Genomic DNA, 19466 nt, shown 5'->3' with positions numbered 1-19466 from the left:
GAGAGAGGAGTTTGGTGTTGTTCTTCCTGGGCACCCTTTTCGAGGAGCTGGATGTCGAGTGCTGGCAATTTGCACTGTATTGGTGGCGGTACAACGTGGTGCGGCGCCTGTCCTGGGAGCGGGGACGGGGCACTGCAGAGAGCCTGGGCCAATGGGCTTCGGCGGTGGCTCAGGGTGCGGCACACAGTACAGTGTCTGCACAGTGGTACTGTGCCGTAATGCGTCGTATGAACATTTGTCAGAGATGGCTTCGCGTCAATTCGCTATTACTCCTCCATTCTCACTAAGCATCAAATACAGTAGTATATGCTATTGACTCCATGCATAGATAGATGCAGATATAGCTGCAGATGCAGATACCAATGCTCAGCGTCCTTCATGCATCAAGCCCATCCAACAGCCAAAATCTCCCCAATCGGCCACAGAGTTTCGCCCTCCCACGTGTCTCGGCGAACCGTCCCAGACAACAAAAGAGGCAAGTCGGCATAAGCCCCCCGAGCGAGAACTTTTGTTGCCTTGCACTCTTGTGTGGAGCTCCATCGAAAAAAATAAAGTAGCACAATAAGTTTATCTCAGCTCCCCGGCCAGTTGCATCCCTGTTGAAAACGACAACAACAACAGCAACAAGCATTGATGATGCCATGAACCCATCCCACCCAAAGAACAGCAGCCAAGAGGCCCTACTAAGGTGCTTGCATGCATGATTCCAGAACCCCAAGAAATCTTCAGCGACCCCTTAAAATGGAAGATCCAGAACGCGAACGGCGAACTGCAAGAGGCCCCCCATTTGCGTCTTTGCCCATGCCCAGCGCGCCGTCTTCTTGGCAAAGCTTGTCTCCGCTATCCCGCAGTCTTGGCATTGCTCTATCCTCACAAAAGTCTCGCGCGGTGCAGGCCTTCGTCTTCCTTTGACTTGGTAGTTCTTTACCTACCACCTTCTAGAAAACCCGGGAGCCGATGCTACCTTCATGCTACCTTGGCACGCACAGTAATAGGTCCAATGAGGAGGTACCGTACCCTTCGCAGCAGCTTTGCTAAGGCGGAATACAATAATAGACACCGAGCCAGGCATTCAGTTTGGAAATCTCTCCTCCATGTATTGCTATTGGTATCAACCCTCCTCAAGCTAGAATACAGAATACATTCTTGTCGAAAACTCGAATTCGACCTCCTCTTGACGCCTCATGATGCTGTGTTATAATTACAGTTCGCTATTATACTCCTTTTGAAAAGCCTCCGCAAGCCGATCCCCGGCCAGGCAGATGCATAATAACCTCTTTATCACGTTTCTCAACCCAATGTCCCCTCCTTTTTTTCCCATCCTGTTTTTGGTTCTTCTGTCTTGATATTCGTAACAACGTTTAGCTATATGTATATAAGTGGTGTGTGTGTTTTTTGGTCTTAGTCTTCGTCTTCGTCCTCCTCGATTCCGCGGTACTTCATTTCCAGCACCCATTTACCGTCAAACTCGATGCCTCTCCGTATTTTGGTGCCAGCTTTTCTCCAGATTGCACTGCCCAGGCCCAAATCAACAATGAACAGACGCCATTCATCTTCTTGCGCAATGCTTGTTGATAGGGAGGGATCATCGTGGAGAGGGGGTGTGACGACTTCTAGAAGCCCTTTCTTGGGTGCTCCTATAGCGACAACGTAGCGTGGTTTGACGAACAAGTGGCCTCCGTCGATTATGGCAACCTTGCCGCTCGTCGGATCAATCCCCGAAGGAACATCGACCGCCAGCACAAAGGCCTCGTTCCGGTTTGCCCATTCCATCAGCTCGTATACTGACGCCTGATCACCCACTCTCAGCTCTTCAAACGACATGGTAAGACCCAGCAACGCATCGATGATGAGAGAGATGGATAGGCCGTTAGGGGCTGCAGAACTTTTTCGGAGGTACTCGAAAAAGTCGTGCTTGCTCAGTACCTTGCCTCCAAAGTTTCTGTAGAGCTGGATCTGCCGCCTCAAATCCTCCAGCAAGTCGCGCTCGCGCTCGATACCGACCAGACACACAACCACGTCAAAGTTTTTGTTTCGTAGGTGACGGCCAGCGGCCAGCGCACGGATGCCTGACTTGTTGTTACCGGCAAGAATCACAATCGTAGATGAGCGCACGGTGGCCTCGCTGGACGCTCCGGCCACGACCATCTCGAACCGAACCTTCATAGCCGGATCCGACAGCGCAGTAACTGCCACCTCGGCGATGCCCCTGCCCGCATTTTCCGCCATCAGGGTCTCGCTAAATCCAATCTCGTTGGCGGCAATGTTCTCGATATTGAGCATCTGAAGCGTAGATATCGTTTCCACTCGACGGTTTGAAGGAATGAGGTAGAGGCCAGGCTGGTGCTGTTGCTGTTCGTAGTCGGTGCTGCGATGCCCCGTCGTGGGGCTCGAGCGGCGAGATGCCTGATATCGTAGGCTGGAGTTGACCCTACTAAGGGGCTGTGATCCAACCGGAGCAGCAGTGCTCGCCTTGCGTGACTGTGAACGCCGACCTCCAGTCTTGCTGTCGGGCCGCTTGCCAGTCTGGCTGCCATTCTTGGGCTCACGGCCGCTTAGTCTCTCTGATCCGTTAGCCCCAACATCCGCCTCACTGTTCCAGTAGTCGGCATTTGGCGCCGGTGAGGTCGAAGGCATATCCAGGACATTCTCAGAGTAGTGCAGGTTTTTGCCTCCAGCCGTTCCGGGCTTAGGCCGGCGGTTGTGTGCTACAAGGCGGCTTGCATCGTCAACCTGGTCTTCTTTCCTCATCTGATCAAAGATCTTGTGCTTGTCAAACTTGGCCAGGTTGTTTTCGAAGTCGAACTCTCCCATCTCTTCGGTGACGTCCTCAGATGCCCATCCATTGTCCTTGAGATTCTTGACGCCCTTGCCATTTCGCTTGAGGGAACTGAAGGGCTGGAAAGAGGCGGTGCTCTGTAAGATAGGGGTCTGCCGCCAGCCCTTTCCATGTCCCTGGGTTTGAACGGCTACTTGCGGTTCGCCTAGATGCTCCTTATGAGCCTTGGGATGGCGCCTTGCCTTCTTCTTCTGTTGCTGTTGTGCGGAACCTGGTACCTCCTTGGAGGGTCGAGATTTACTAATGGACACATCCTTGGGGAGGATGACTACTGGATCTATCTTCAAATCCTTAACCGACGCCACAATAGTATTCTCATCATCGCCCGAGTCGAGCGAGGGTCGCCCCACATGTATACCATACAGGACTCCCGGCAGCGCCGTTGCGTCGGTCTCATCGCCTTGCTTTTCAGGTGGGTTCTTTTGACTGCTCAAGGTATTCGACTTGGGCCGCCTGCCTAGACTCAGAATAGCTGGGTCAACAAAGGCCGGCTGAGTTGGCTGCGCGGGTGGTTGTACCAGCGGTTTACTGGGTGACTGTTGGGTAGGGTATTTTGGGACTGGCGGCTTCGAATCCGGTCCATCGCAACCAATTTCTTCGAGATCGGCAATGTTGGAGGCGTCGATTCGAATATGAGGAACCCACTCGCGCGTCGCATCGATGAATACTGTATCGGTGGGTTAGTCTTTGTGCATACTAGATGTCGTGGTCTTCGGGGCGTAAAGTAAGAAAGCAAATAGCACCAAGTAAGATGAAAAGGGAACGCGCTTACCATTTGTCAAGGTGAGGCTGCTCCCTGCCTGCACATCGCTCACCGTGCCCGTGAGCATGTACTCAGCAGGATCCCTCAGCACCACCCGCATCTGCAGGCCCGTGAACTGGCTCGCCATGTTGAGATGCTAGTCAGCCCGGCAGCTCCTGGTCCAATCCCTCGTAGCTCGGCTGCGTCGTCTCCCTGATGGTCAGAAAGAACAAAGGGAGTGGCAATCTCCGTCGTTTGTGGCCTTTACGCTGTCATCTAGGAACAAACCACTACCCTGGCAAGCCCTCACAACAAAGGCTTCTTCTGGGAAGTAAAGACGAGATGATTGCAGAGTGAAGGTCCCAATGGAGACGGATTCCGGCCTCCTGTAATCGGCCAGAAGAAATCCCAGACGACGGAGGCGCGGTGGGCGCTCGATCGGCGGTGACTTGTCACGAAGAGCAGCGCAGGTGGAGGACAGCTTCCGAACAGGTCCAACGACGTCAGGAGGAATTTGGGACACGCGCGCAGTCGGAGACGAGTCGTGAAGAGGGCGAGCGCAGTCGCCGTGGTCGTGGGGACAATTCGAACAGCGTCAAAGAGAAAACTCAAAGGGCCTCCTCTCTGGTGCTGCCTCTCCTCCGCCGGTTCGGTAGAGAGAACGTGGGAAAAGTGCGTGCGAAAGAAATGGATGAAGACGATAAATTTTGGTGGACGATATGGATTGCTGGCTGGCAACTTTGGCGGGCGGAAAGAAAGCGGTTTGGGATGTGGCTGCGCTAGGCTCAAACGGGTTGCCGAGCAGAGCCCTTCGCGTCTTGATATGGATGGATTATGCTTAGGTAGGCCAAACGGCGCTGGGTGGGAGCCCTGTAGCAGCTTGAAGGAGCCTGTAAGAAGCCCCCTGCAGCAACGGGCAATCGCGCTGTGGTAACATAGTCAGCGCCTCAACTGGATCTTACTTGCCCAGCCAGCCACTAACCAGTGCGGGCACCTGCAGGCACATCCCTAGCCCGCTGTCACACTCCAGTCCAATTCTGGTGTTCCAATGACTGTTCCAGATGCCATCATATGGATCAGATTGCCCTCTGCAGTAATAAGCTCGAGCTCCTCTTACTAAGTCTAGGTTGACCGAATGTTACCACACCCCACGAGGATGCTATCTGGCATAATACCCCAGAATATTCCCGGGATAGCTATGTGTCTTTTTGCAGAAGAGGAGCCTCCGACTGCGTTTCTAATTTATTTATTTTATACAATTGATGCTAATTTAGGGTGAACAGAACATGTTAAGAGAACAGAATAAGCAGAACACAGGATGGCCACATCGAGTCTTCCGTATAGGTACATATTCACTGTATCCTTCCCCTGTACTGTCTGTCATCCTAACCATCACTTCGTGGGGTCTATGCGGGATTCACTCCCAGCATCATTTCTTACTCCAGTGTAATACGACTCCGTATCCAGACACAGACACGACTAAGTCGCTGACTGATTCATATTCCCCTGTCTCTCAACAGTTTTTTTATGGATCAAGTGGATGTTTTTGCATCTCTGACAACGTGCCCCCCCGGAGTTTCCGTCCGTCCGCACCCAATCGCCCCCAAGCACATGCAGGCCTGTCTAAGACTTTTCTGCACCTGACTGCAACTCTCGGGATCAATAGGCTTGAGTCTTGGGTGTTGACAACTTTATATTAAGCTGAGACCTTTGTCTTTCATTGGGGCTGGTCTAGAACCCCTTAAAATTGAGTCTGGTGATGACGATACATCGCAACTATCCCTCACTCCCGTATCTAGATATTCATGAGGGGGGAATCATATAGTAAGAATGATGAAGTGATGATACAAATGCTTTCATAGATTACACTGATCTACGGTTTTCGACATGACAAAACAAGTGAAGTCTCGCTAATATGCCATTGCGCGCTCTTCTTCCGAGTCCAGGTCAACAACCTCTCGAACCTGGGTATTTACAACGCCCTTCCGATTTGAGATAAAATCCGCAATCGAATTTGGCCTTTTCGCCGCTGCTTCTTCGGCGCTGTAGAGCTGCCGATAGAACGTAATGACGCGCGGATGGGCCATGACCTTATTCTTGTCAAAGCCCAAGACTCGCAGCCCCTCCTGGCTGGTGGCACGGCTGAGCGCGACATAAGCTTGTCCTTTTTCAAACACCCGTCCCAGATTGACCGTTACTCTCTCCAGAGTCTGGCCTTGGGCCTTGTGGATGGACAGGGCCCACGCGAGAATCAAGGGAAGTTGGACTCTCTTGGCTTGAACCTCTCCGTTGGGAAGCTCCACCTTCCACTCCTCGGGCTGGCAAAGGATTACTCGCGCCACTCCATCTGTGGAAATGAAGCGCACAACAGGATACTTCATGCCTGAACCGTCTGGGTCAGGTTCGCGGCTAAAGGCCTTCAGCTTCCTGCGTGCCTTTGCCATGGCGTCGTCCATAAACGGATCGTAGTCGTCCATGTTGGTCATGTCAAATGTCCTCTCGTCAGAGAAGGCGATGACTCTGCCAAGTGATCCATTCACCAGGGATCCATCCAAGTTCTTGATGAGCATGACTTGAGAATCCATCTTGAGCTCGATGGATTTCGGCGCCATCATGTTTGCCAGTAGCTTGTCTCGGATGTTGACATCTCCTGTGTCTATTGCATCATATTTAATTGGTGCTCCAGGCAAATCTCGCAATCTTCTCTCGTTGGACCCATCTACCTGTGCTCGCGTAGGGAAGAGCTCGGCCGACTCCACACCATCGTTGAACTCGAGTGGCCTTGCAAGCTTCTTGAAAGTGTCTACTGTGTCTTGGGTAATTTGCCCCAGTCGCATCTCGTTCAGCATGGCAGCGAATTTGGGGTCGCGCTGACGGAAAACCTGTGTAAGGCCAATCGTGTGATCTATTGATGTGCTCCAAGTAGCAGCATCAAAGGCAAATTTGGCTTCACGCTTCTTGTCCCCATCAGGAACCGGCGGGAGCTGAAAGAAATCACCTGTGATGATGAGTTGAATGCCGCCCCAAGGTCGGCCGTTGTTGCGAATGGTTCTTCCGATCTGTGACAGTTTGTCAAACAAATCTCCATCCACCATGGATATCTCATCAATGATGAGACATTTGGTACGAAGCCATCGGTTTTTGGCTTTAGGGTTCCTTCTAATTTTGCGGACAAGAGTAGCTGCGTCTTCCTTTCCAAGGCCAATACCTATCCCCAAAGTATTAGTTATGTTTGTGTCTCTGGATAACCATCAACCGACGGGCATTAGGCCTGCGGCAATGTCAACGTGTGGCCTACCCGAGAAACTGTGAAGAGTAATTCCTCCAATGTTACACGCCGCAAGACCTGTCGAGGCTGTCACAGCCACCCGCTCGCGATCTCGGGCATACTTGGTTCTGAGCTGGTTGATGATGGCCCTCATCAAGACAGATTTTCCAGTTCCTGCTGGGCCTGTGAAAAACACGCTTTTCCCCTGGTTCACTACAAGGTCGAGCACATGCTCCTGTTCCTTACTCAGATGGATGGCATCGCCTTTAGCCCCATCGTGGGTTTTGCCAAACTGGGGGGGTTGTTCGTCTAGCCCTTGGGATTCTGACCGCGATGCCTGTTGAATCTTGAACTGTTTCTTTTGCTCGTTAATGGCACTGACGGGAGCGTCCCACATGCGCGGTGGTTTTGTAGGCGGGGCAATCGCAGCGACCGGAGCATCCTGGCTTTGGCTGTCACTGGATTCGGAGCGGAAGCTTGCCGGCAACACTCGCTTTTTCTTTGGTGCGGGCAATCCCGTCATCTCACTCTCTCCAGATGAATCACGCTTCAAAGAAGCAGCTGTCTTTTGAAGTTGAGGTGGGAAGTAATGTGATGTGGGAGAAGAGGACCAATCTAATGGTTGAGTCGCTGGCGGGAATGCAGCAGAAGACGGAGGGAGGATATCTTCTTCTATCGGCTTTGGCTTTGGGTCGGGGAGAACAGGAACCCCAGAGGGGGGCTTGAAATCAAGATCGAGGTCCGCATCGTCGCTAAAATCATCTTCTTCAAAGTAAACTTCCTGAATCTTTGCCTTTGTCTTTGTGTCGGGCCCAGTAAGGTCAACGACGTCGACGTCCTTAAACGAATCCGAATTGGTGTAGAGCGTCGCCAGCGATCCCGTGGCGGCGCTGCTCGAGGTGGTCATGGACCGTTGCTGTTGCATGAGGCCCGACGATCGGTCCTGCAGAGGTTTCGAAAACGGGGCTGTCCTCGCCGACGAAGCAGAAGCAGGGACAGAAACGCTGTTAGCATTAGCCACAGGCTTCTTGAGCTGATCCCGAATGTCGGTCACGGGAGCCGCAGGGCTGCTGGACGGGAACAGCTGCTTGGCTAGGGCATTGCGACCGGGGGGTTCATTGGCCTTGAACGTCTTGTGAGCCTTTGCAAACATCGGGTCGAAAGACGGGCGAGTCGAGTGGACATGGGCAAGGTGCGCTGCCCTTTGAAGGCTCCGCGAGGTCGGCGAGGGTCGAACAGCGAGGTTGAAGATAGAGATCATATACAGGTGCCGAGGGGGAGGCAAGGCCTGGAAGAATAGCAGTATCAAACCAATACCACCATCAATCAGTTACTGCCTGGGTACTTGTCAGATCGAGATGCTGCTAGTGCATATTGAAGGCGCGTCTAGGGCCTGTGCAATCAATCAACGCGCTGGGGATCGCGTATCCATGCAAGCTTTGGTTTATTTTGTTTGTACACGACATGCTTAGTCATCCGCGATTGACCACTTTACACGCTGCACGCTCTTAAGCATTTGTTGCTACATATGTACACTTACCATTGACGATAACCCTTCTAAGGAAATAGAGCAATAAGGGGAATGAATGGTCAAAATTTTAATCTTGTCAACGAGCCATCGAGTAACATATTTTGTGTAACATACATTTGGGGGGTTAGGCGGTACCTGGCTAATAGCGATGGGTGTGTGTTAGTCCATTCAAGCTCTAACGATAAGCATTTGCGTCATTCCCGTACTTAACCTACAACGTCGAGCTTTGGGGCAACAGACCAAGAGATTGGCTATCCATAATTCCAATATAGAGAGTGCTACGGAAAATTGATAGATGTTATCTGTATATATATGAAATTTATGTATATTTACTTGATTGCTAGATGAAGATGGTCTTGGTGGAGAAATTAGCTTCTATACACAGCGAACACCAAGTACCTATTCAGTATAAATGCTGCCTACTACCTAGGTGGGTAGTAGCCACCTAGGGAGAAGGAAAAGAACGACAGCTTATTATCACAGCTCAAAGTCATTATAGTTGCAAGGCAATACTTGATCTTTCTTGATCTCAAGAGTTGAAAGGCTTAGTATTTTTTTCTTTTTCTTTTAATTCAGTCGTACTGCCAGTTTGGCTAGCAAAGAACAGCTATGTAATGAGCTGTCCAGTGTGAAGAACAAACCTGAACCAAGACAAATGTTACACATCAAATTACAAGAAAATCATTCTTTATCTCTCATATCCTGCATAAGTCGATGCCCTCCGTTGGCTCTCCTCATATCGCAGCGGACCACTCCTACCCAGATCCCACGCATCTTGATCAGTACGCTTTCTATCTGCCATATATCTTTGAGCATCTTGCCTTCTCCATGGACCGCGACTCGATCCAGGTAGCATGATTTCGTCATCGGAATCATCGCGGTATCGTCTTGCTGGCTCCGGGCGACTTCTGGGTTCATCTGCTAATGATGTCCGGCTGAACCTCTCTCCCAATCGATCCATGTCTTGATTGCTCAGAGAGTACCCTCCTGAGCGATGAGGAAGAGATCTCTGACTTTCTGGAGGATCATGTATGATTCGAGGCTGGCGTGATGAGCTCATGTTCCCCGTAGGCATGGATCTTGCCATTCCAGGTGCATCTATGACGCCTTCGCGGTACGCTCTCTGTTCAACGCGCCTCGGAATCTCTGCGTCGGGCACTGCTTTGATAGGATCAGGCGCTGGAGGAGGAATACCAACGAACCTGTCGGCTGGCCTCTGACGGCGGGCCACTTCCAGAGCGACGGATTCGCCTCCATTCTGATGCTGGCGGTACCTGCTTCGGCCTCTTTGCCCATCATGCTGAGGAGGACTGTGGCCAACAGAAGAGCTTGGTGTCAGGATGTCATCTTCGGAGTCTTCGCTGGAGAGGGAGTCGAAGGAGGTGACGGAGCTTCTGGAGTTGTGCGACTCTGCTGTAGCCTGGCGCTCCATTCTAGGTGCGTTTGATTGGATCCTGCGATTCTGGGCCTCGATTGCTTGAGAGAGGTTGCTTCGTGAAGAAATTGATGGAGGGGGAATCCGGGCCGGCAATGATGATAATGCTGGCTGAGATGAAGGCGGAGGAGGAGGAGGAGGAAAAGGAGGTGGAGGAGCTGATCCATTAGGACGAGCGGCCAATGCGTTTGAAGGCTGGCTCAAAGGGAAACGGCATTGAACCTGAGGATCAAATGCAGGCTGGTGAGTCTGAAAGTGTGGCAGAGAACGGGCAGTGTTATTCTGAACAGGCTGTGGGCGAGGTGGCTGACCCGGGATCACCATGGGTATATGCTCATTGAGAGGCAGACTTCTGCTTCCATGTTCTTGTCTCTGGGCCCTCAGCATCTTCAAGCAATGTTCATTGCGTCCTGGCTCCCTCCTAAAGTATGCCGTCACTGATACTCGCTCTTTCTTAGGCTTTGATCTTGACGGTGACCTTTTAGACTTGTGCTTCTCTTTGCTCTTCTTCTTATCCTTGTTCCGTCTCTCATGCTTCCCACCATGGCCTCTAGTTTCGACTCTCTTATACTTCCAATCCAACTGAGCGAGTGTGTAAACCAAGCGAGGGTCCGACTCCATATTATCCAGCTTATTCCACGCATGCTCTAGTTGCCTCTGGATCGCCGACGAAAGCTCGTTCTTCTTGTCTGTCACAGAGCCAGTTTCCTTATTCAGCTCACGGACTTTGCGTCTCGCGTCTTCCTGAGATATGTCTCTTCGTACCGTGTGTGTTGCCTTGTCCCAGGTTGGACGCATGGGATTGCCTTCATCGTCGAGGTCGTATGGATCGGCTAATCTCTCTATACGGATGACTATGAGAGAGGAGAGGCGCTTGCGAGCTTCTGATTCAGTGATGTTTCCGTCGCGGGTATCAATAATGTCGACATTTCGCCGTGGCTGAGACTCGGACATTGGCTGATGTGATGTGCGCGCATTGTGTGCTGGGATGGGGGGCATATGTGAATTATATGATGATGAAGGACGAGGTTGCATCATGGACTGTCTTGGAAGAGACATTTGCGCAAGGCCTCGATCTCCTATTTGATGAACTGATGATTGGAGAGAGGATTGCTGTGGCTCGGGACGGCGAGGGTGTCCAGCTCTGCGATTGCTGCTGAGCTGAACAACACCCTCAGGCAAGCCCGAAATCATATTGAGACGGGCTTTCAAAAGATGACTTGACTTGTAGTATTTGATTGATATCTTGATGATGATGGAAGAGAGTTGAAGCCAGGCAAGGCAGATAAACATTGAAGACACACCCCGATTTATATATGCCGAGCTATCTCTACGTCTACCTCTACATCTACCTATATCTCGATGCTAAAAGTGGCAGAATCAGCTAATCAAAAAAGTGAGGCGGAACACAAGAAGCAAATCTGCGAAATGGGTTGACCGAGCATTGAATACTAGTACGTGTGGTGTGTAGCGACTCCACGGACAGGATAGTGAGGCGAAAGCTGCCAGCTGTTCTTGTCCTGAAATGGTGTCGATACTTGTATGCATACATGTACAATACAGGAATGTTACATTCGGTACTTAGATAGTTAGTTGGTTGGTTTCGGTGAGCTGGATGGATTTTGGTTCGGAATCCTCCGTGCGGGGGATGTTGTGCATAACAAGTCTAAGCGTGCAGCTGTCATGGTGCAAGCTGTGTGCTAACCTCATCTGGGGCCTTGCAAGTAATCGCATCAGCCTCACAAATGAAACACGGAGGTTCTCCTCATGTACATGTAGACCACGTTTTTCTTTTCTCTTGGTTGGTACTAAGTCTAATAAGTAGTTCTTGTGTAAGTGTTGCAGCACCCTTTTGTCCGAGGGGAAACATGTGAAAGTAGCACTTCCGCCTCACATTCTGCGAGATATCATCATCGAAACATTTGAATATGCAGGGATCCCTGCATCAATAGTGTACAGTAATTACGCCTTATCTTTCCCACCCCCTCCCACCAGTTCGACACGCCGCATTAGCCTTGGACACCTTTGATCTGTTCAGCTCCAATGAGGCAACTAGCCGCCTTACCATTTGATCGAAAACGGGATGCCGATTGTTTGCGCCGTAAATGCCGTGAGTCGAGAATGGCCTGCACGCTTGTGAAGCCTCACTTTTCGACACGCCGCGTAGTTCTTGAAACACCAACCCTACGTGTAAGAGGGCGAACGCGTCCCTGTTTCTAAATGGAGTCTTCATTTAACCACAGGTGTCTAATCCCACCGTTTGCAGCACAGTAAGACTATCCAGTAACAAGAATTGGTAGCACGTCTGTGCTCCTGTGTAGCTTCAAAGTCTTAGCCGGAACATAAGATTCTTCCCGCCGTGTTACACTGAGGAGAAACTCGGTACTCTGTACAACCATCTACATGGGCTTGACAGCCCCGAAACCAGGCATTCCTCGTGCCACGCTGACCGTCGGAATCGCCAGTGGGATCTGATCAGAACAAGACGCGACGATCGGTTCGAATGGAGGCTCGAGTGTAGTGACTCAGTGGGTTGATCCCGCAAGCCTCTTTGACGTGGCAGTTTGTGGATGGTGATGCACTGGCAAACAAAACGTAACAAGGCACTTTGCTTTTGGGTTGCCTCTTTTCACTCAACTTTGGCGGCCTATTCGTTCCATCTGCCAGAATCAACTCCAAAGGGGTCTGACAAATAGTATAGAGCACGGAGGAGGTCGCCTTATTCAAACCTCACCGTTAGATGGTCAACTTGCACACGTTCAGATGCCGCACTATGAGTATCATCGACGTTGCGGTGTGAGGGATTTTCCCATCGCACTGAAAATCACCAATCAGTCGTAGAAATATGCAATCCTTCTTACACGCTTGTCTTCCCTGATAGCAGACCGATTTGTAATAGAGCATCCAATCTCTCGACTTCAGTGTACAACGTAGATCGGGCAAAAGGAGCAAGTAAAATAAGGGGCAAAAAACGTAGCAAGGACCAAAACACGCGGTCGTCATGGGATCGTGGAATTCATGTAGCTACATGCTTTCTGCTTGCTAAATCCAAGTTGTTCGAGTGACTCTAACACGCCTCATGTACCATTTGGCCCGCCACGCCTTCTATCAGTGCCAAAGCAAACGAATATAAGCAAATGTGTGTATCAAACATCCAACTACAGCCCCCTTATGCCAAATATGTGTAAGAGTTTTCCTCTCTCTCAAGATAATCCTTCTCGATCAGGCTATTGCAGTAGTTAGCTTATCTGGTCGTCACTCTCGGAGACTTTTAAGATGCTTACCTCTCGATTTCTTTCTTGATGGCGGCCGGCTCAACACTGCCTCTCTTCTTGGTCAAGTTGATGACCTCGGCCACCAGCTCCGCGTGACCCATAGTCTTACGGCTCTTCATGATGCGCACAATGGCAGCCTGGGTTTCAAACCGCCTATCTTGCGCAATCTTTTCGTGTGTAGCCTTGTTTTCTTCCTTGGTCTCCTTCAACTGGATCTGGTTGATCTTGACACGATATTTGGGGTCGGTAAAAGCCTTGTTAAAAGTAAATGTGTCCGTAGGATTCACATCGCGCCCCTTAGGATGCTTTGTCAACACACGCGCCTTTCCACAGGCCAATGACTGAAGTGTTCGGTCCAAATCACCGCCTTGGAGGCCCGTGGCGGCCGAGATTTGCTCATATGCCAAGAACCCATCTCCGGTGACGTCGTTGAAGAGCAAGAGTACGGCGGCCTGGAACGCCGAGACGAGGAGCTCCTTTGTTCCTTTGGGAAAGGTTGCCTTGATGGCACAGTGCGCCAGAGAGTGCTTCCATGTCAAGACTCGGCCAGTGTGCTTGCTCTTATAGTGTCTATCAAACTGGTCGATGCGTTTGGCAACCTCCTCGGGCACATTGAGCCTTACATCGGGATACGTTGGCCAGGCGGCAGCAGACAGGATCATAACCTGCAGGTCCACCTTGCCAACGCGGTCGGGGCTGCCCTGGCACCACTCCTTGTAGGCCTCCATCTCATCCCTGGCGAGCTCCTGATCTTTAAACATTTGCTCCAGATTATGTGTAAAGTTTGAGCCGCACTCGCCTCTCAGCTTGGTGAGCATGTTGCGTTCGGCATCTTGACTAGCGCTACGGCCCATGAGAAGGCGGCGAGCCAAGTCTTTCTTGTAAAAGGCCTCAAAGGCATCCTTGCCTTCTATGAATCGGAACAGCTCGAGAGCCTGGTCTAACTGCCTGTCCAGCTCAGCATCTTCGTCAGCGCTACTAGCATGACCTGCCTTCTCAGCTGCAGCTCGATCTTTGACATCGGAAAGAAGTTCCTTGGGGAGTGCTCTGATACCACCACGAAGCAGCATGTCAATGTGCTTTGCAGTCATCTCGCCTATCTTGGATGTGCCCGATGGCCAGCAGTCGGCAATCTTCCGGTCATTCATAAAATTGCCAAACGCCTCTCGCATTCCCCAAAGGAAATCTTCATCTTTGTTAAATGCGTCACGCACTGTCAGGTCCAGCGCTCGCCGCAGGTCCAAGAGGCGAAGGACCATTTCATCCCCTCGTTCCTTGTCAGCCACAATCGAAGCCCCTGTTTCCCGGATGTAATCGCTCCAAGGTGTCTTCAACTTCTTTTGTATGCCCGACAACCTAAGAAGGTCATACAATCCCTTGAGGGACTTCACATCTCGATCGGTCAATAGATTGGACAAGCTACCCCCATGAAGCAACTTGTCGGAATATTGGTCGATAAGAATGTTGTGCGCCAGCGTCATCGATTGTCTCTGTGTTGTGCTGTCCAGGTTGTATGTCATGCAGCGCCGATCTTCGAGCTCCAAGAGGCGATCGCATTTCTCGATGTACTCTTTCAAACTTAGAGGACTGCAGGTCTCTCCAAACTCTTTGAAGTACGCCTCGGAGTGCTGTAAATAGACGGGTTCAAACTGCTTTGTATATACTCCCAGCACATACAGCATCATGAGAGAATCCTTGAGTAGCTCAGGCTCCTTCCGGCTGTCATTTCGGCGATCGAAATTGATCAGCTCGCATATTGCCAAGATGATTTCCGCTCCAATGGTTGGGCTTGCTTGAGCAGCCTGTGACGAGAAGGCCATTCTACAGAAGCGCGTAATAGCCAGGTCGTTTATTGATGTGAAGGATTTAAGGAGCAGATATGTACGGTCAAGGTAGCTAAAAGTCGACCTGATGAGGATCTAAATATCGAGTTAGCTTTATGCCATGATACACAGATCAAATGAGAAGGGTGCAACCACACCGTCTGAGAATTCCACGTCTTCCATTCTGCCAGCGTCCTCCTCAAGACCTCAAGGCTGGAGACCTTAGCCGCGCTTTGAATCTTGGGTAAGACGATGGTCTTGAGGTGCTTGTCAACCTTATCCTTGAGCGTCCGATACACCTTCTCGGCGTTGTTACTGCGGCACATGTCCTCGACACCGCGGTAGAGACGCTCCAGCGGGATGGCCGGACTCTTGTTGCTAAATATTGCGTCGAGAGCTTCCTCGAGCTCTCTCTCCGTCCGTGCATAGTACTCTTGGATCCGCGCTTCATGGTTGACGGGGCTGCGCAGATTCTTGATAACCAGCTTCCGCGCTCCGCTATGCGGTTGAAACGCCGACTGGCGCTTTGTCAGGTCGATGACCTCGGGCATCTTGCCCCTCGCTTTGGCACTGGCCATGGTCGAGCTGTCGGAGAACCTAGGCCTCTTTGCTGCGGACGGTGAAGTCGACGACGATGAGGAAAGGCGTGGGCGGCGGCGAGAGGGAGAGGTCGGTTCAACAGTCGCTGGTTGCATGAACGTCGATTGGCACGGGCAACTCGGCGCAACCCAAGATTGTTGACAGATGGAGATAGCGATCCGGGACCGGGATTGTGGCACGCACGGCAGACTCGATGATCGGGAGACGAGACGAGACGGGCTAGTCGGAGGTTTGTCGCTGTTTGCTAGCAGATGCCGTAATCTGTAGCACTGGGGGAGATCGAGTAATCGGGTGGGACTTTGGACTGGCGGTTTTGGGTCGAACTTTGGGAGCTTGGATTATTATGTCATGATGGATGGAGATGGAGGAGTTTAGGCGGGACCCCGCGATAACGAAATTCTCAGGTCGCCCCCAGTTGCCCAATTGAGGTCCACGGGTCGATTTACAGGGGGTTTTTGGCGAGTTGTTTTTGGCCTAGCGACGCGCTATAGAGCATTTAACGCGCTGCAGAACCCCTTCAAAGTTGATCGTAGCGCTCTAGCCAGCTACTGACGCGCATCATCTGACATCCAATCCATTGATATCAATGACCCATTCACTCATTCATTCATTCATGACGAGAAAAATCCTTTAGCCACATCTTTACATGATATCTCACAATGTGCCATGATGTTTAAATATAAATCCTGCCGCTTTCTTGGATTTCCTCTCTCTATAGCAAACTTAGATAACCATGATAACATCTGACAAGAAGATATCGAGGTAGATACACGTAAGAAACAGTCCTACTCCTTGCCAATCTCCAAGCAATTATCAAGGTATCTTTTAAGTGCCTCATGCGTAACAGACGTCAAGATACTCGCATCTACACCAGCTCGTTCAAGAGCACGCACCGTATTATCAACACTGAAGCGTGCCATTCCTTCATACAGCTCCCATCGGGTCTTGTGGCCACGCACCTCTTCCTCTAACATTGGGAGCAATGGAAACATCCTCAAAGGCGTGTTGGTTTGAGCAGTCTTGAGCTGCTTTATCCAAGCGGCATATGGAAGACTTTTCAGCTCGATCCCACATAGCTCTCCAGTCAACTCGAAAAGCTCGTTCATGTCGATCGATTTCCCAACGTCTGGCGTGATGTGGTACGCATGGCCTAGGTTCTGATCCGATGTTGATATGGCCTTGATGATTTCTGCAACATGATCCACAGCCATTATCTCCGTTCGTTGATTGAGCAGTAGAGGATAGGAGCCAAGTTTTGTGCAATCTGAGAGAAGTCGACCCATGAAGTCGTCTGGATTTCCCATCCCATTGGTGCTGCTACATAGTGTAAAGCCGAGACGATAAATCGCTGCCGGAAACCCTCGACGCATCAAGCAAGATACCATCTCGTCTGCCACCCATTGGCTCTGCCCGTAGCCATTCTCATATTGTAGAGCTGGCTCAAGGTATCGCTCCAGTGACTCGTCTTCTTTAAGCAAGCCATCTTCCTTCATCAACCCAGTCGTACCAAAAGCAGAAATGCTGGAAATGTAATGGAACGGCTTCAAATGCCCATCACTAGCGAATTTGAGTAAGTGATATGTTCCTATAACATTGGTCTCGACGTGGCTCAAATACGGCTGCGTGTAATCGACATGTGCTCCAAGATGATAGACGACATCCGTCTGATCGACCAAGCGATTGTAGGCACTCGTCTCGAGGCCTAGCATTGGCTGGCTAAAGTCACCGGCTACCGCTTCAATCCGGGACTTGATCGACTCAGTGATGGAATGGCCGTACCGCTTGAAGTTATCCGACAGCCTTTTCAAAGCTTGATCGCCCGTGGTAGCTCGCACGAGGCAGCGAATTTTGCCGATTTCAGGCACTTTCAATAACTCTTGTAACAGAAAGGGCGCTATAAACCCGGTTGCTCCAGTAAAAAGCACATTGCGTATGTCTTTTCGTTGTGGAGCTTTGCTAGACAGGAATTTGATCTTGCCGCTGAACAGCTTGACATCTTCCTGCATCATGGCTGTCACTGATTTCCCATAGCCCGACTTTTGGCCTTTTTGGGCCTGCTCAATAACCAAAACCTGGTCCTTGAACAGTGGGTTCTCGTAGACTTGATCAGTCCGAAGAGCAACATGGAAAGTCTTGTGGATATGCCCTATCAATGCCGTGACACCAAGAGAAGTCCCACCAAGGAGAAAGAAGTTACTCTCTATATTTATGGCCTCTGTAGGAACTGCGATGAGAATCTGAGCCCAGAGTTGCTTCAGTCCCTTTTCCGTCTCGTTGAGTCCTCCAAAATCCGGCGTGTTGGCGGCCAAGATACAGGCGTGACGCCTTTGGAGCCTCTGTTCCAACAGTTCTGACATCTCTCCATGGGCAATTTTACCATTGCTGTTCAATGGTAGCTGTTCGAATTCAATGAGTTCCGGAATCATATACTTGGGCAGTCTCCTCTTTGCCTCAACAAGAAGCTCATAGAAATTTCTTTGTCCGTTCCCATATACAACGCAGGCAATAAGATGGTTAGCATTTGAGATGGAACTTGTGTGCTTCAAAGCTACGACATTTTGAACCAGCTTTGTTCGCATAAGCTCCATCTCAACAACCTCTAATTGTACGCGGTGGCCGTTGAGCTTGACCTCCCGATTCTTGCGACCCGCCCAACACATATAATCGTCGTATATGTCAATCTTGTCACCTGTACGGTACAGACTAATGTGTATTTTTGAATTGTAAGGATGGACCATGGAAATGAAGGATTCCGATGTTTTCTCATCGTCGAAGAGATAGCCAGGGGATAAACCAGGTCCACCAAGCCAAAGCTCCCCAGACCCCGGACTGGTGACGAGTTTTCCATCTTCGTCGAGGACATAAGCTTCTGTTTGATATGCGGGCTTTCCGAGAGGCATGCGACCCAGATCAACATCTTCTTGTGTTATAAGATGAAAAAATGAAAAGATAGAACACTCAGCTGGACCATAAGCATTGACGAGTTGCTTCGGCGCACCCTCCTGGAAGACGATCTTGCATGCCCCGATACTGGGCAACTCCCCAGTCACTATGAGCGTGTGTATTTTGGAAAAGGCATTTGGACTGAAGCTTGCAATGTTGCTAAAGAGGCTCGACGTGGTCACCAGAGTTGTAACATCTCTTCTCGCCAAAGTCTCCGCAAATTTGCCAGGGCTCAGGAGCTCCCGCCGGTCTACCACAACAATGGCGGCACCAAGTAGCAAAGCAACCCATATATCGACGAGCGAAGCATCAAAGCCAATGCTGTTAATATGACCAAATCTTTGCCCACTGACTGTTGACTGTCTCCAGATTTCATCAAGAGCCAACCTTACAATGCCACGACCAAGAACTTGAATTCCCTTCGGCATGCCAGTAGTTCCCGATGAGAATATAACATGAGATCGAAAGTCATAGGGGGTGTCTTTTGGTAAACGGACTTGGCCTGGACGAGTTGTCGTGAAAGAGTTGGAATTGTGATGCTTTGAAATATCCACATTGATCGTCGAGCCACCAAATTGCAAGCGATTTTGGTTAATGTCATCAACAATCAGGTATCTAGCCTTGGCGAACGTGAGACGCGCATGAATATCTGTGTCGGAAAGCGTTTCTTCTAATGGAAGGCAAGTTCCCCCTGCATAGACAATGGCGAGTTGGGAAACAATATGATGGACGCCATGTCCAGTAAGAATGCCCACAATATCTTGATAGGCAATTCCAACTTCCACTAATTCATGGCCCAGCGAGTGTGCCATGAGATGGAGATCTTTGTACGTAATGGTGCTTTCATCGAAGATGACGGCTATATCATTTGGTTTGCTGCGGGACATGGCGGCGACAATCGGGCCAATGCCCATTTCTTCCATGTTTAAGGATAACATCGTCACGAAAAAAGGACTCTGGCAAGACAACGAAGGTTTCAAAGAATTGAGAAGTTCAGATGATGTGACCAA

General features: G+C 50.5%; 6 protein-coding genes across 6 annotated transcripts; all 6 read right to left on the bottom strand.

Annotated features, from left to right (window-relative positions):
* Positions 1–244: 244 nt before the first annotated feature.
* On the bottom strand, positions 245–693 carry V8C40DRAFT_256375 (uncharacterized protein). The gene has a single exon (XM_083218264.1). The coding sequence runs from the start codon at positions 641–643 to the stop codon at positions 377–379; it is 267 nt and encodes an 88-aa protein (XP_083068391.1). The 5' UTR covers positions 644–693; the 3' UTR covers positions 245–376.
* A 382-nt stretch (positions 694–1075) lies between these two features.
* On the bottom strand, positions 1076–4384 carry V8C40DRAFT_256374 (YjeF-related protein N-terminus-domain-containing protein). The gene is made up of 2 exons (XM_083218263.1): positions 3612–4384; positions 1076–3506 (listed from the first exon to the last, which is right to left on the bottom strand). Exons 1-2 carry the CDS (start codon positions 3727–3729, stop codon positions 1402–1404), a joined length of 2223 nt encoding a protein of 740 aa, XP_083068390.1. The 5' UTR covers positions 3730–4384; the 3' UTR covers positions 1076–1401.
* A 2259-nt stretch (positions 4385–6643) lies between these two features.
* On the bottom strand, positions 6644–8253 carry V8C40DRAFT_116522 (PIF1-like helicase domain-containing protein). Its single transcript, XM_083210861.1, has one exon. It carries the CDS (start codon positions 8108–8110, stop codon positions 6833–6835), a length of 1278 nt encoding a protein of 425 aa, XP_083068389.1. The 5' UTR covers positions 8111–8253; the 3' UTR covers positions 6644–6832.
* A 605-nt stretch (positions 8254–8858) lies between these two features.
* Positions 8859–11083, bottom strand: V8C40DRAFT_283255 (uncharacterized protein). The gene has a single exon (XM_083221916.1). It carries the CDS (start codon positions 11007–11009, stop codon positions 9069–9071), a length of 1941 nt encoding a protein of 646 aa, XP_083068388.1. The 5' UTR covers positions 11010–11083; the 3' UTR covers positions 8859–9068.
* A 1901-nt stretch (positions 11084–12984) lies between these two features.
* V8C40DRAFT_270207 (cullin family protein) lies at positions 12985–15491 on the bottom strand (the record flags this gene model as incomplete). Its single annotated transcript, XM_083220164.1, has 3 exons — positions 12985–13042; positions 13100–15009; positions 15072–15491. The coding sequence occupies 3 exons, from the start codon at positions 15489–15491 to the stop codon at positions 12985–12987; spliced, it is 2388 nt and encodes a 795-aa protein (XP_083068387.1).
* Positions 15492–16053: 562 nt separating this feature from the next.
* On the bottom strand, positions 16054–19379 carry V8C40DRAFT_283250 (non-ribosomal peptide synthetase; the record flags this gene model as incomplete). Its single annotated transcript, XM_083221915.1, has 1 exon — positions 16054–19379. The coding sequence occupies one exon, from the start codon at positions 19377–19379 to the stop codon at positions 16299–16301; it is 3081 nt and encodes a 1026-aa protein (XP_083068386.1). The 3' UTR covers positions 16054–16298.
* Positions 19380–19466: the final 87 nt, after the last annotated feature.

This window comes from Trichoderma camerunense (genome assembly GCF_050948025.1).
Source record: "Trichoderma camerunense strain CBS 138272 chromosome Unknown V8C40scaffold_22, whole genome shotgun sequence".
NCBI lineage: Eukaryota > Fungi > Ascomycota > Sordariomycetes > Hypocreales > Hypocreaceae > Trichoderma > Trichoderma camerunense.
This window is presented reverse-complemented; position numbering and strand designations above follow the sequence as displayed.

Excerpts from the sequence above, each read along its gene's own strand:
- V8C40DRAFT_256375 (XM_083218264.1), bottom strand. The coding sequence starts at position 643 with ATGGCATCATCAATGCTTGTTGCTGTTGTTGTTGTCGTTTTCAACAGG.
- V8C40DRAFT_116522 (XM_083210861.1), bottom strand. The coding sequence starts at position 8,110 with ATGATCTCTATCTTCAACCTCGCTGTTCGACCCTCGCCGACCTCGCGG.
- V8C40DRAFT_283255 (XM_083221916.1), bottom strand. The coding sequence starts at position 11,009 with ATGATTTCGGGCTTGCCTGAGGGTGTTGTTCAGCTCAGCAGCAATCGC.
- V8C40DRAFT_256374 (XM_083218263.1), bottom strand. The coding sequence starts at position 3,729 with ATGGCGAGCCAGTTCACGGGCCTGCAGATGCGGGTGGTGCTGAGGGAT. Across the intron at positions 3,507-3,611 it reads CAGCCTCACCTTGACAAATG|TATTCATCGATGCGACGCGC; the intron begins GTAAGCGCGTTC and ends CCACCGATACAG.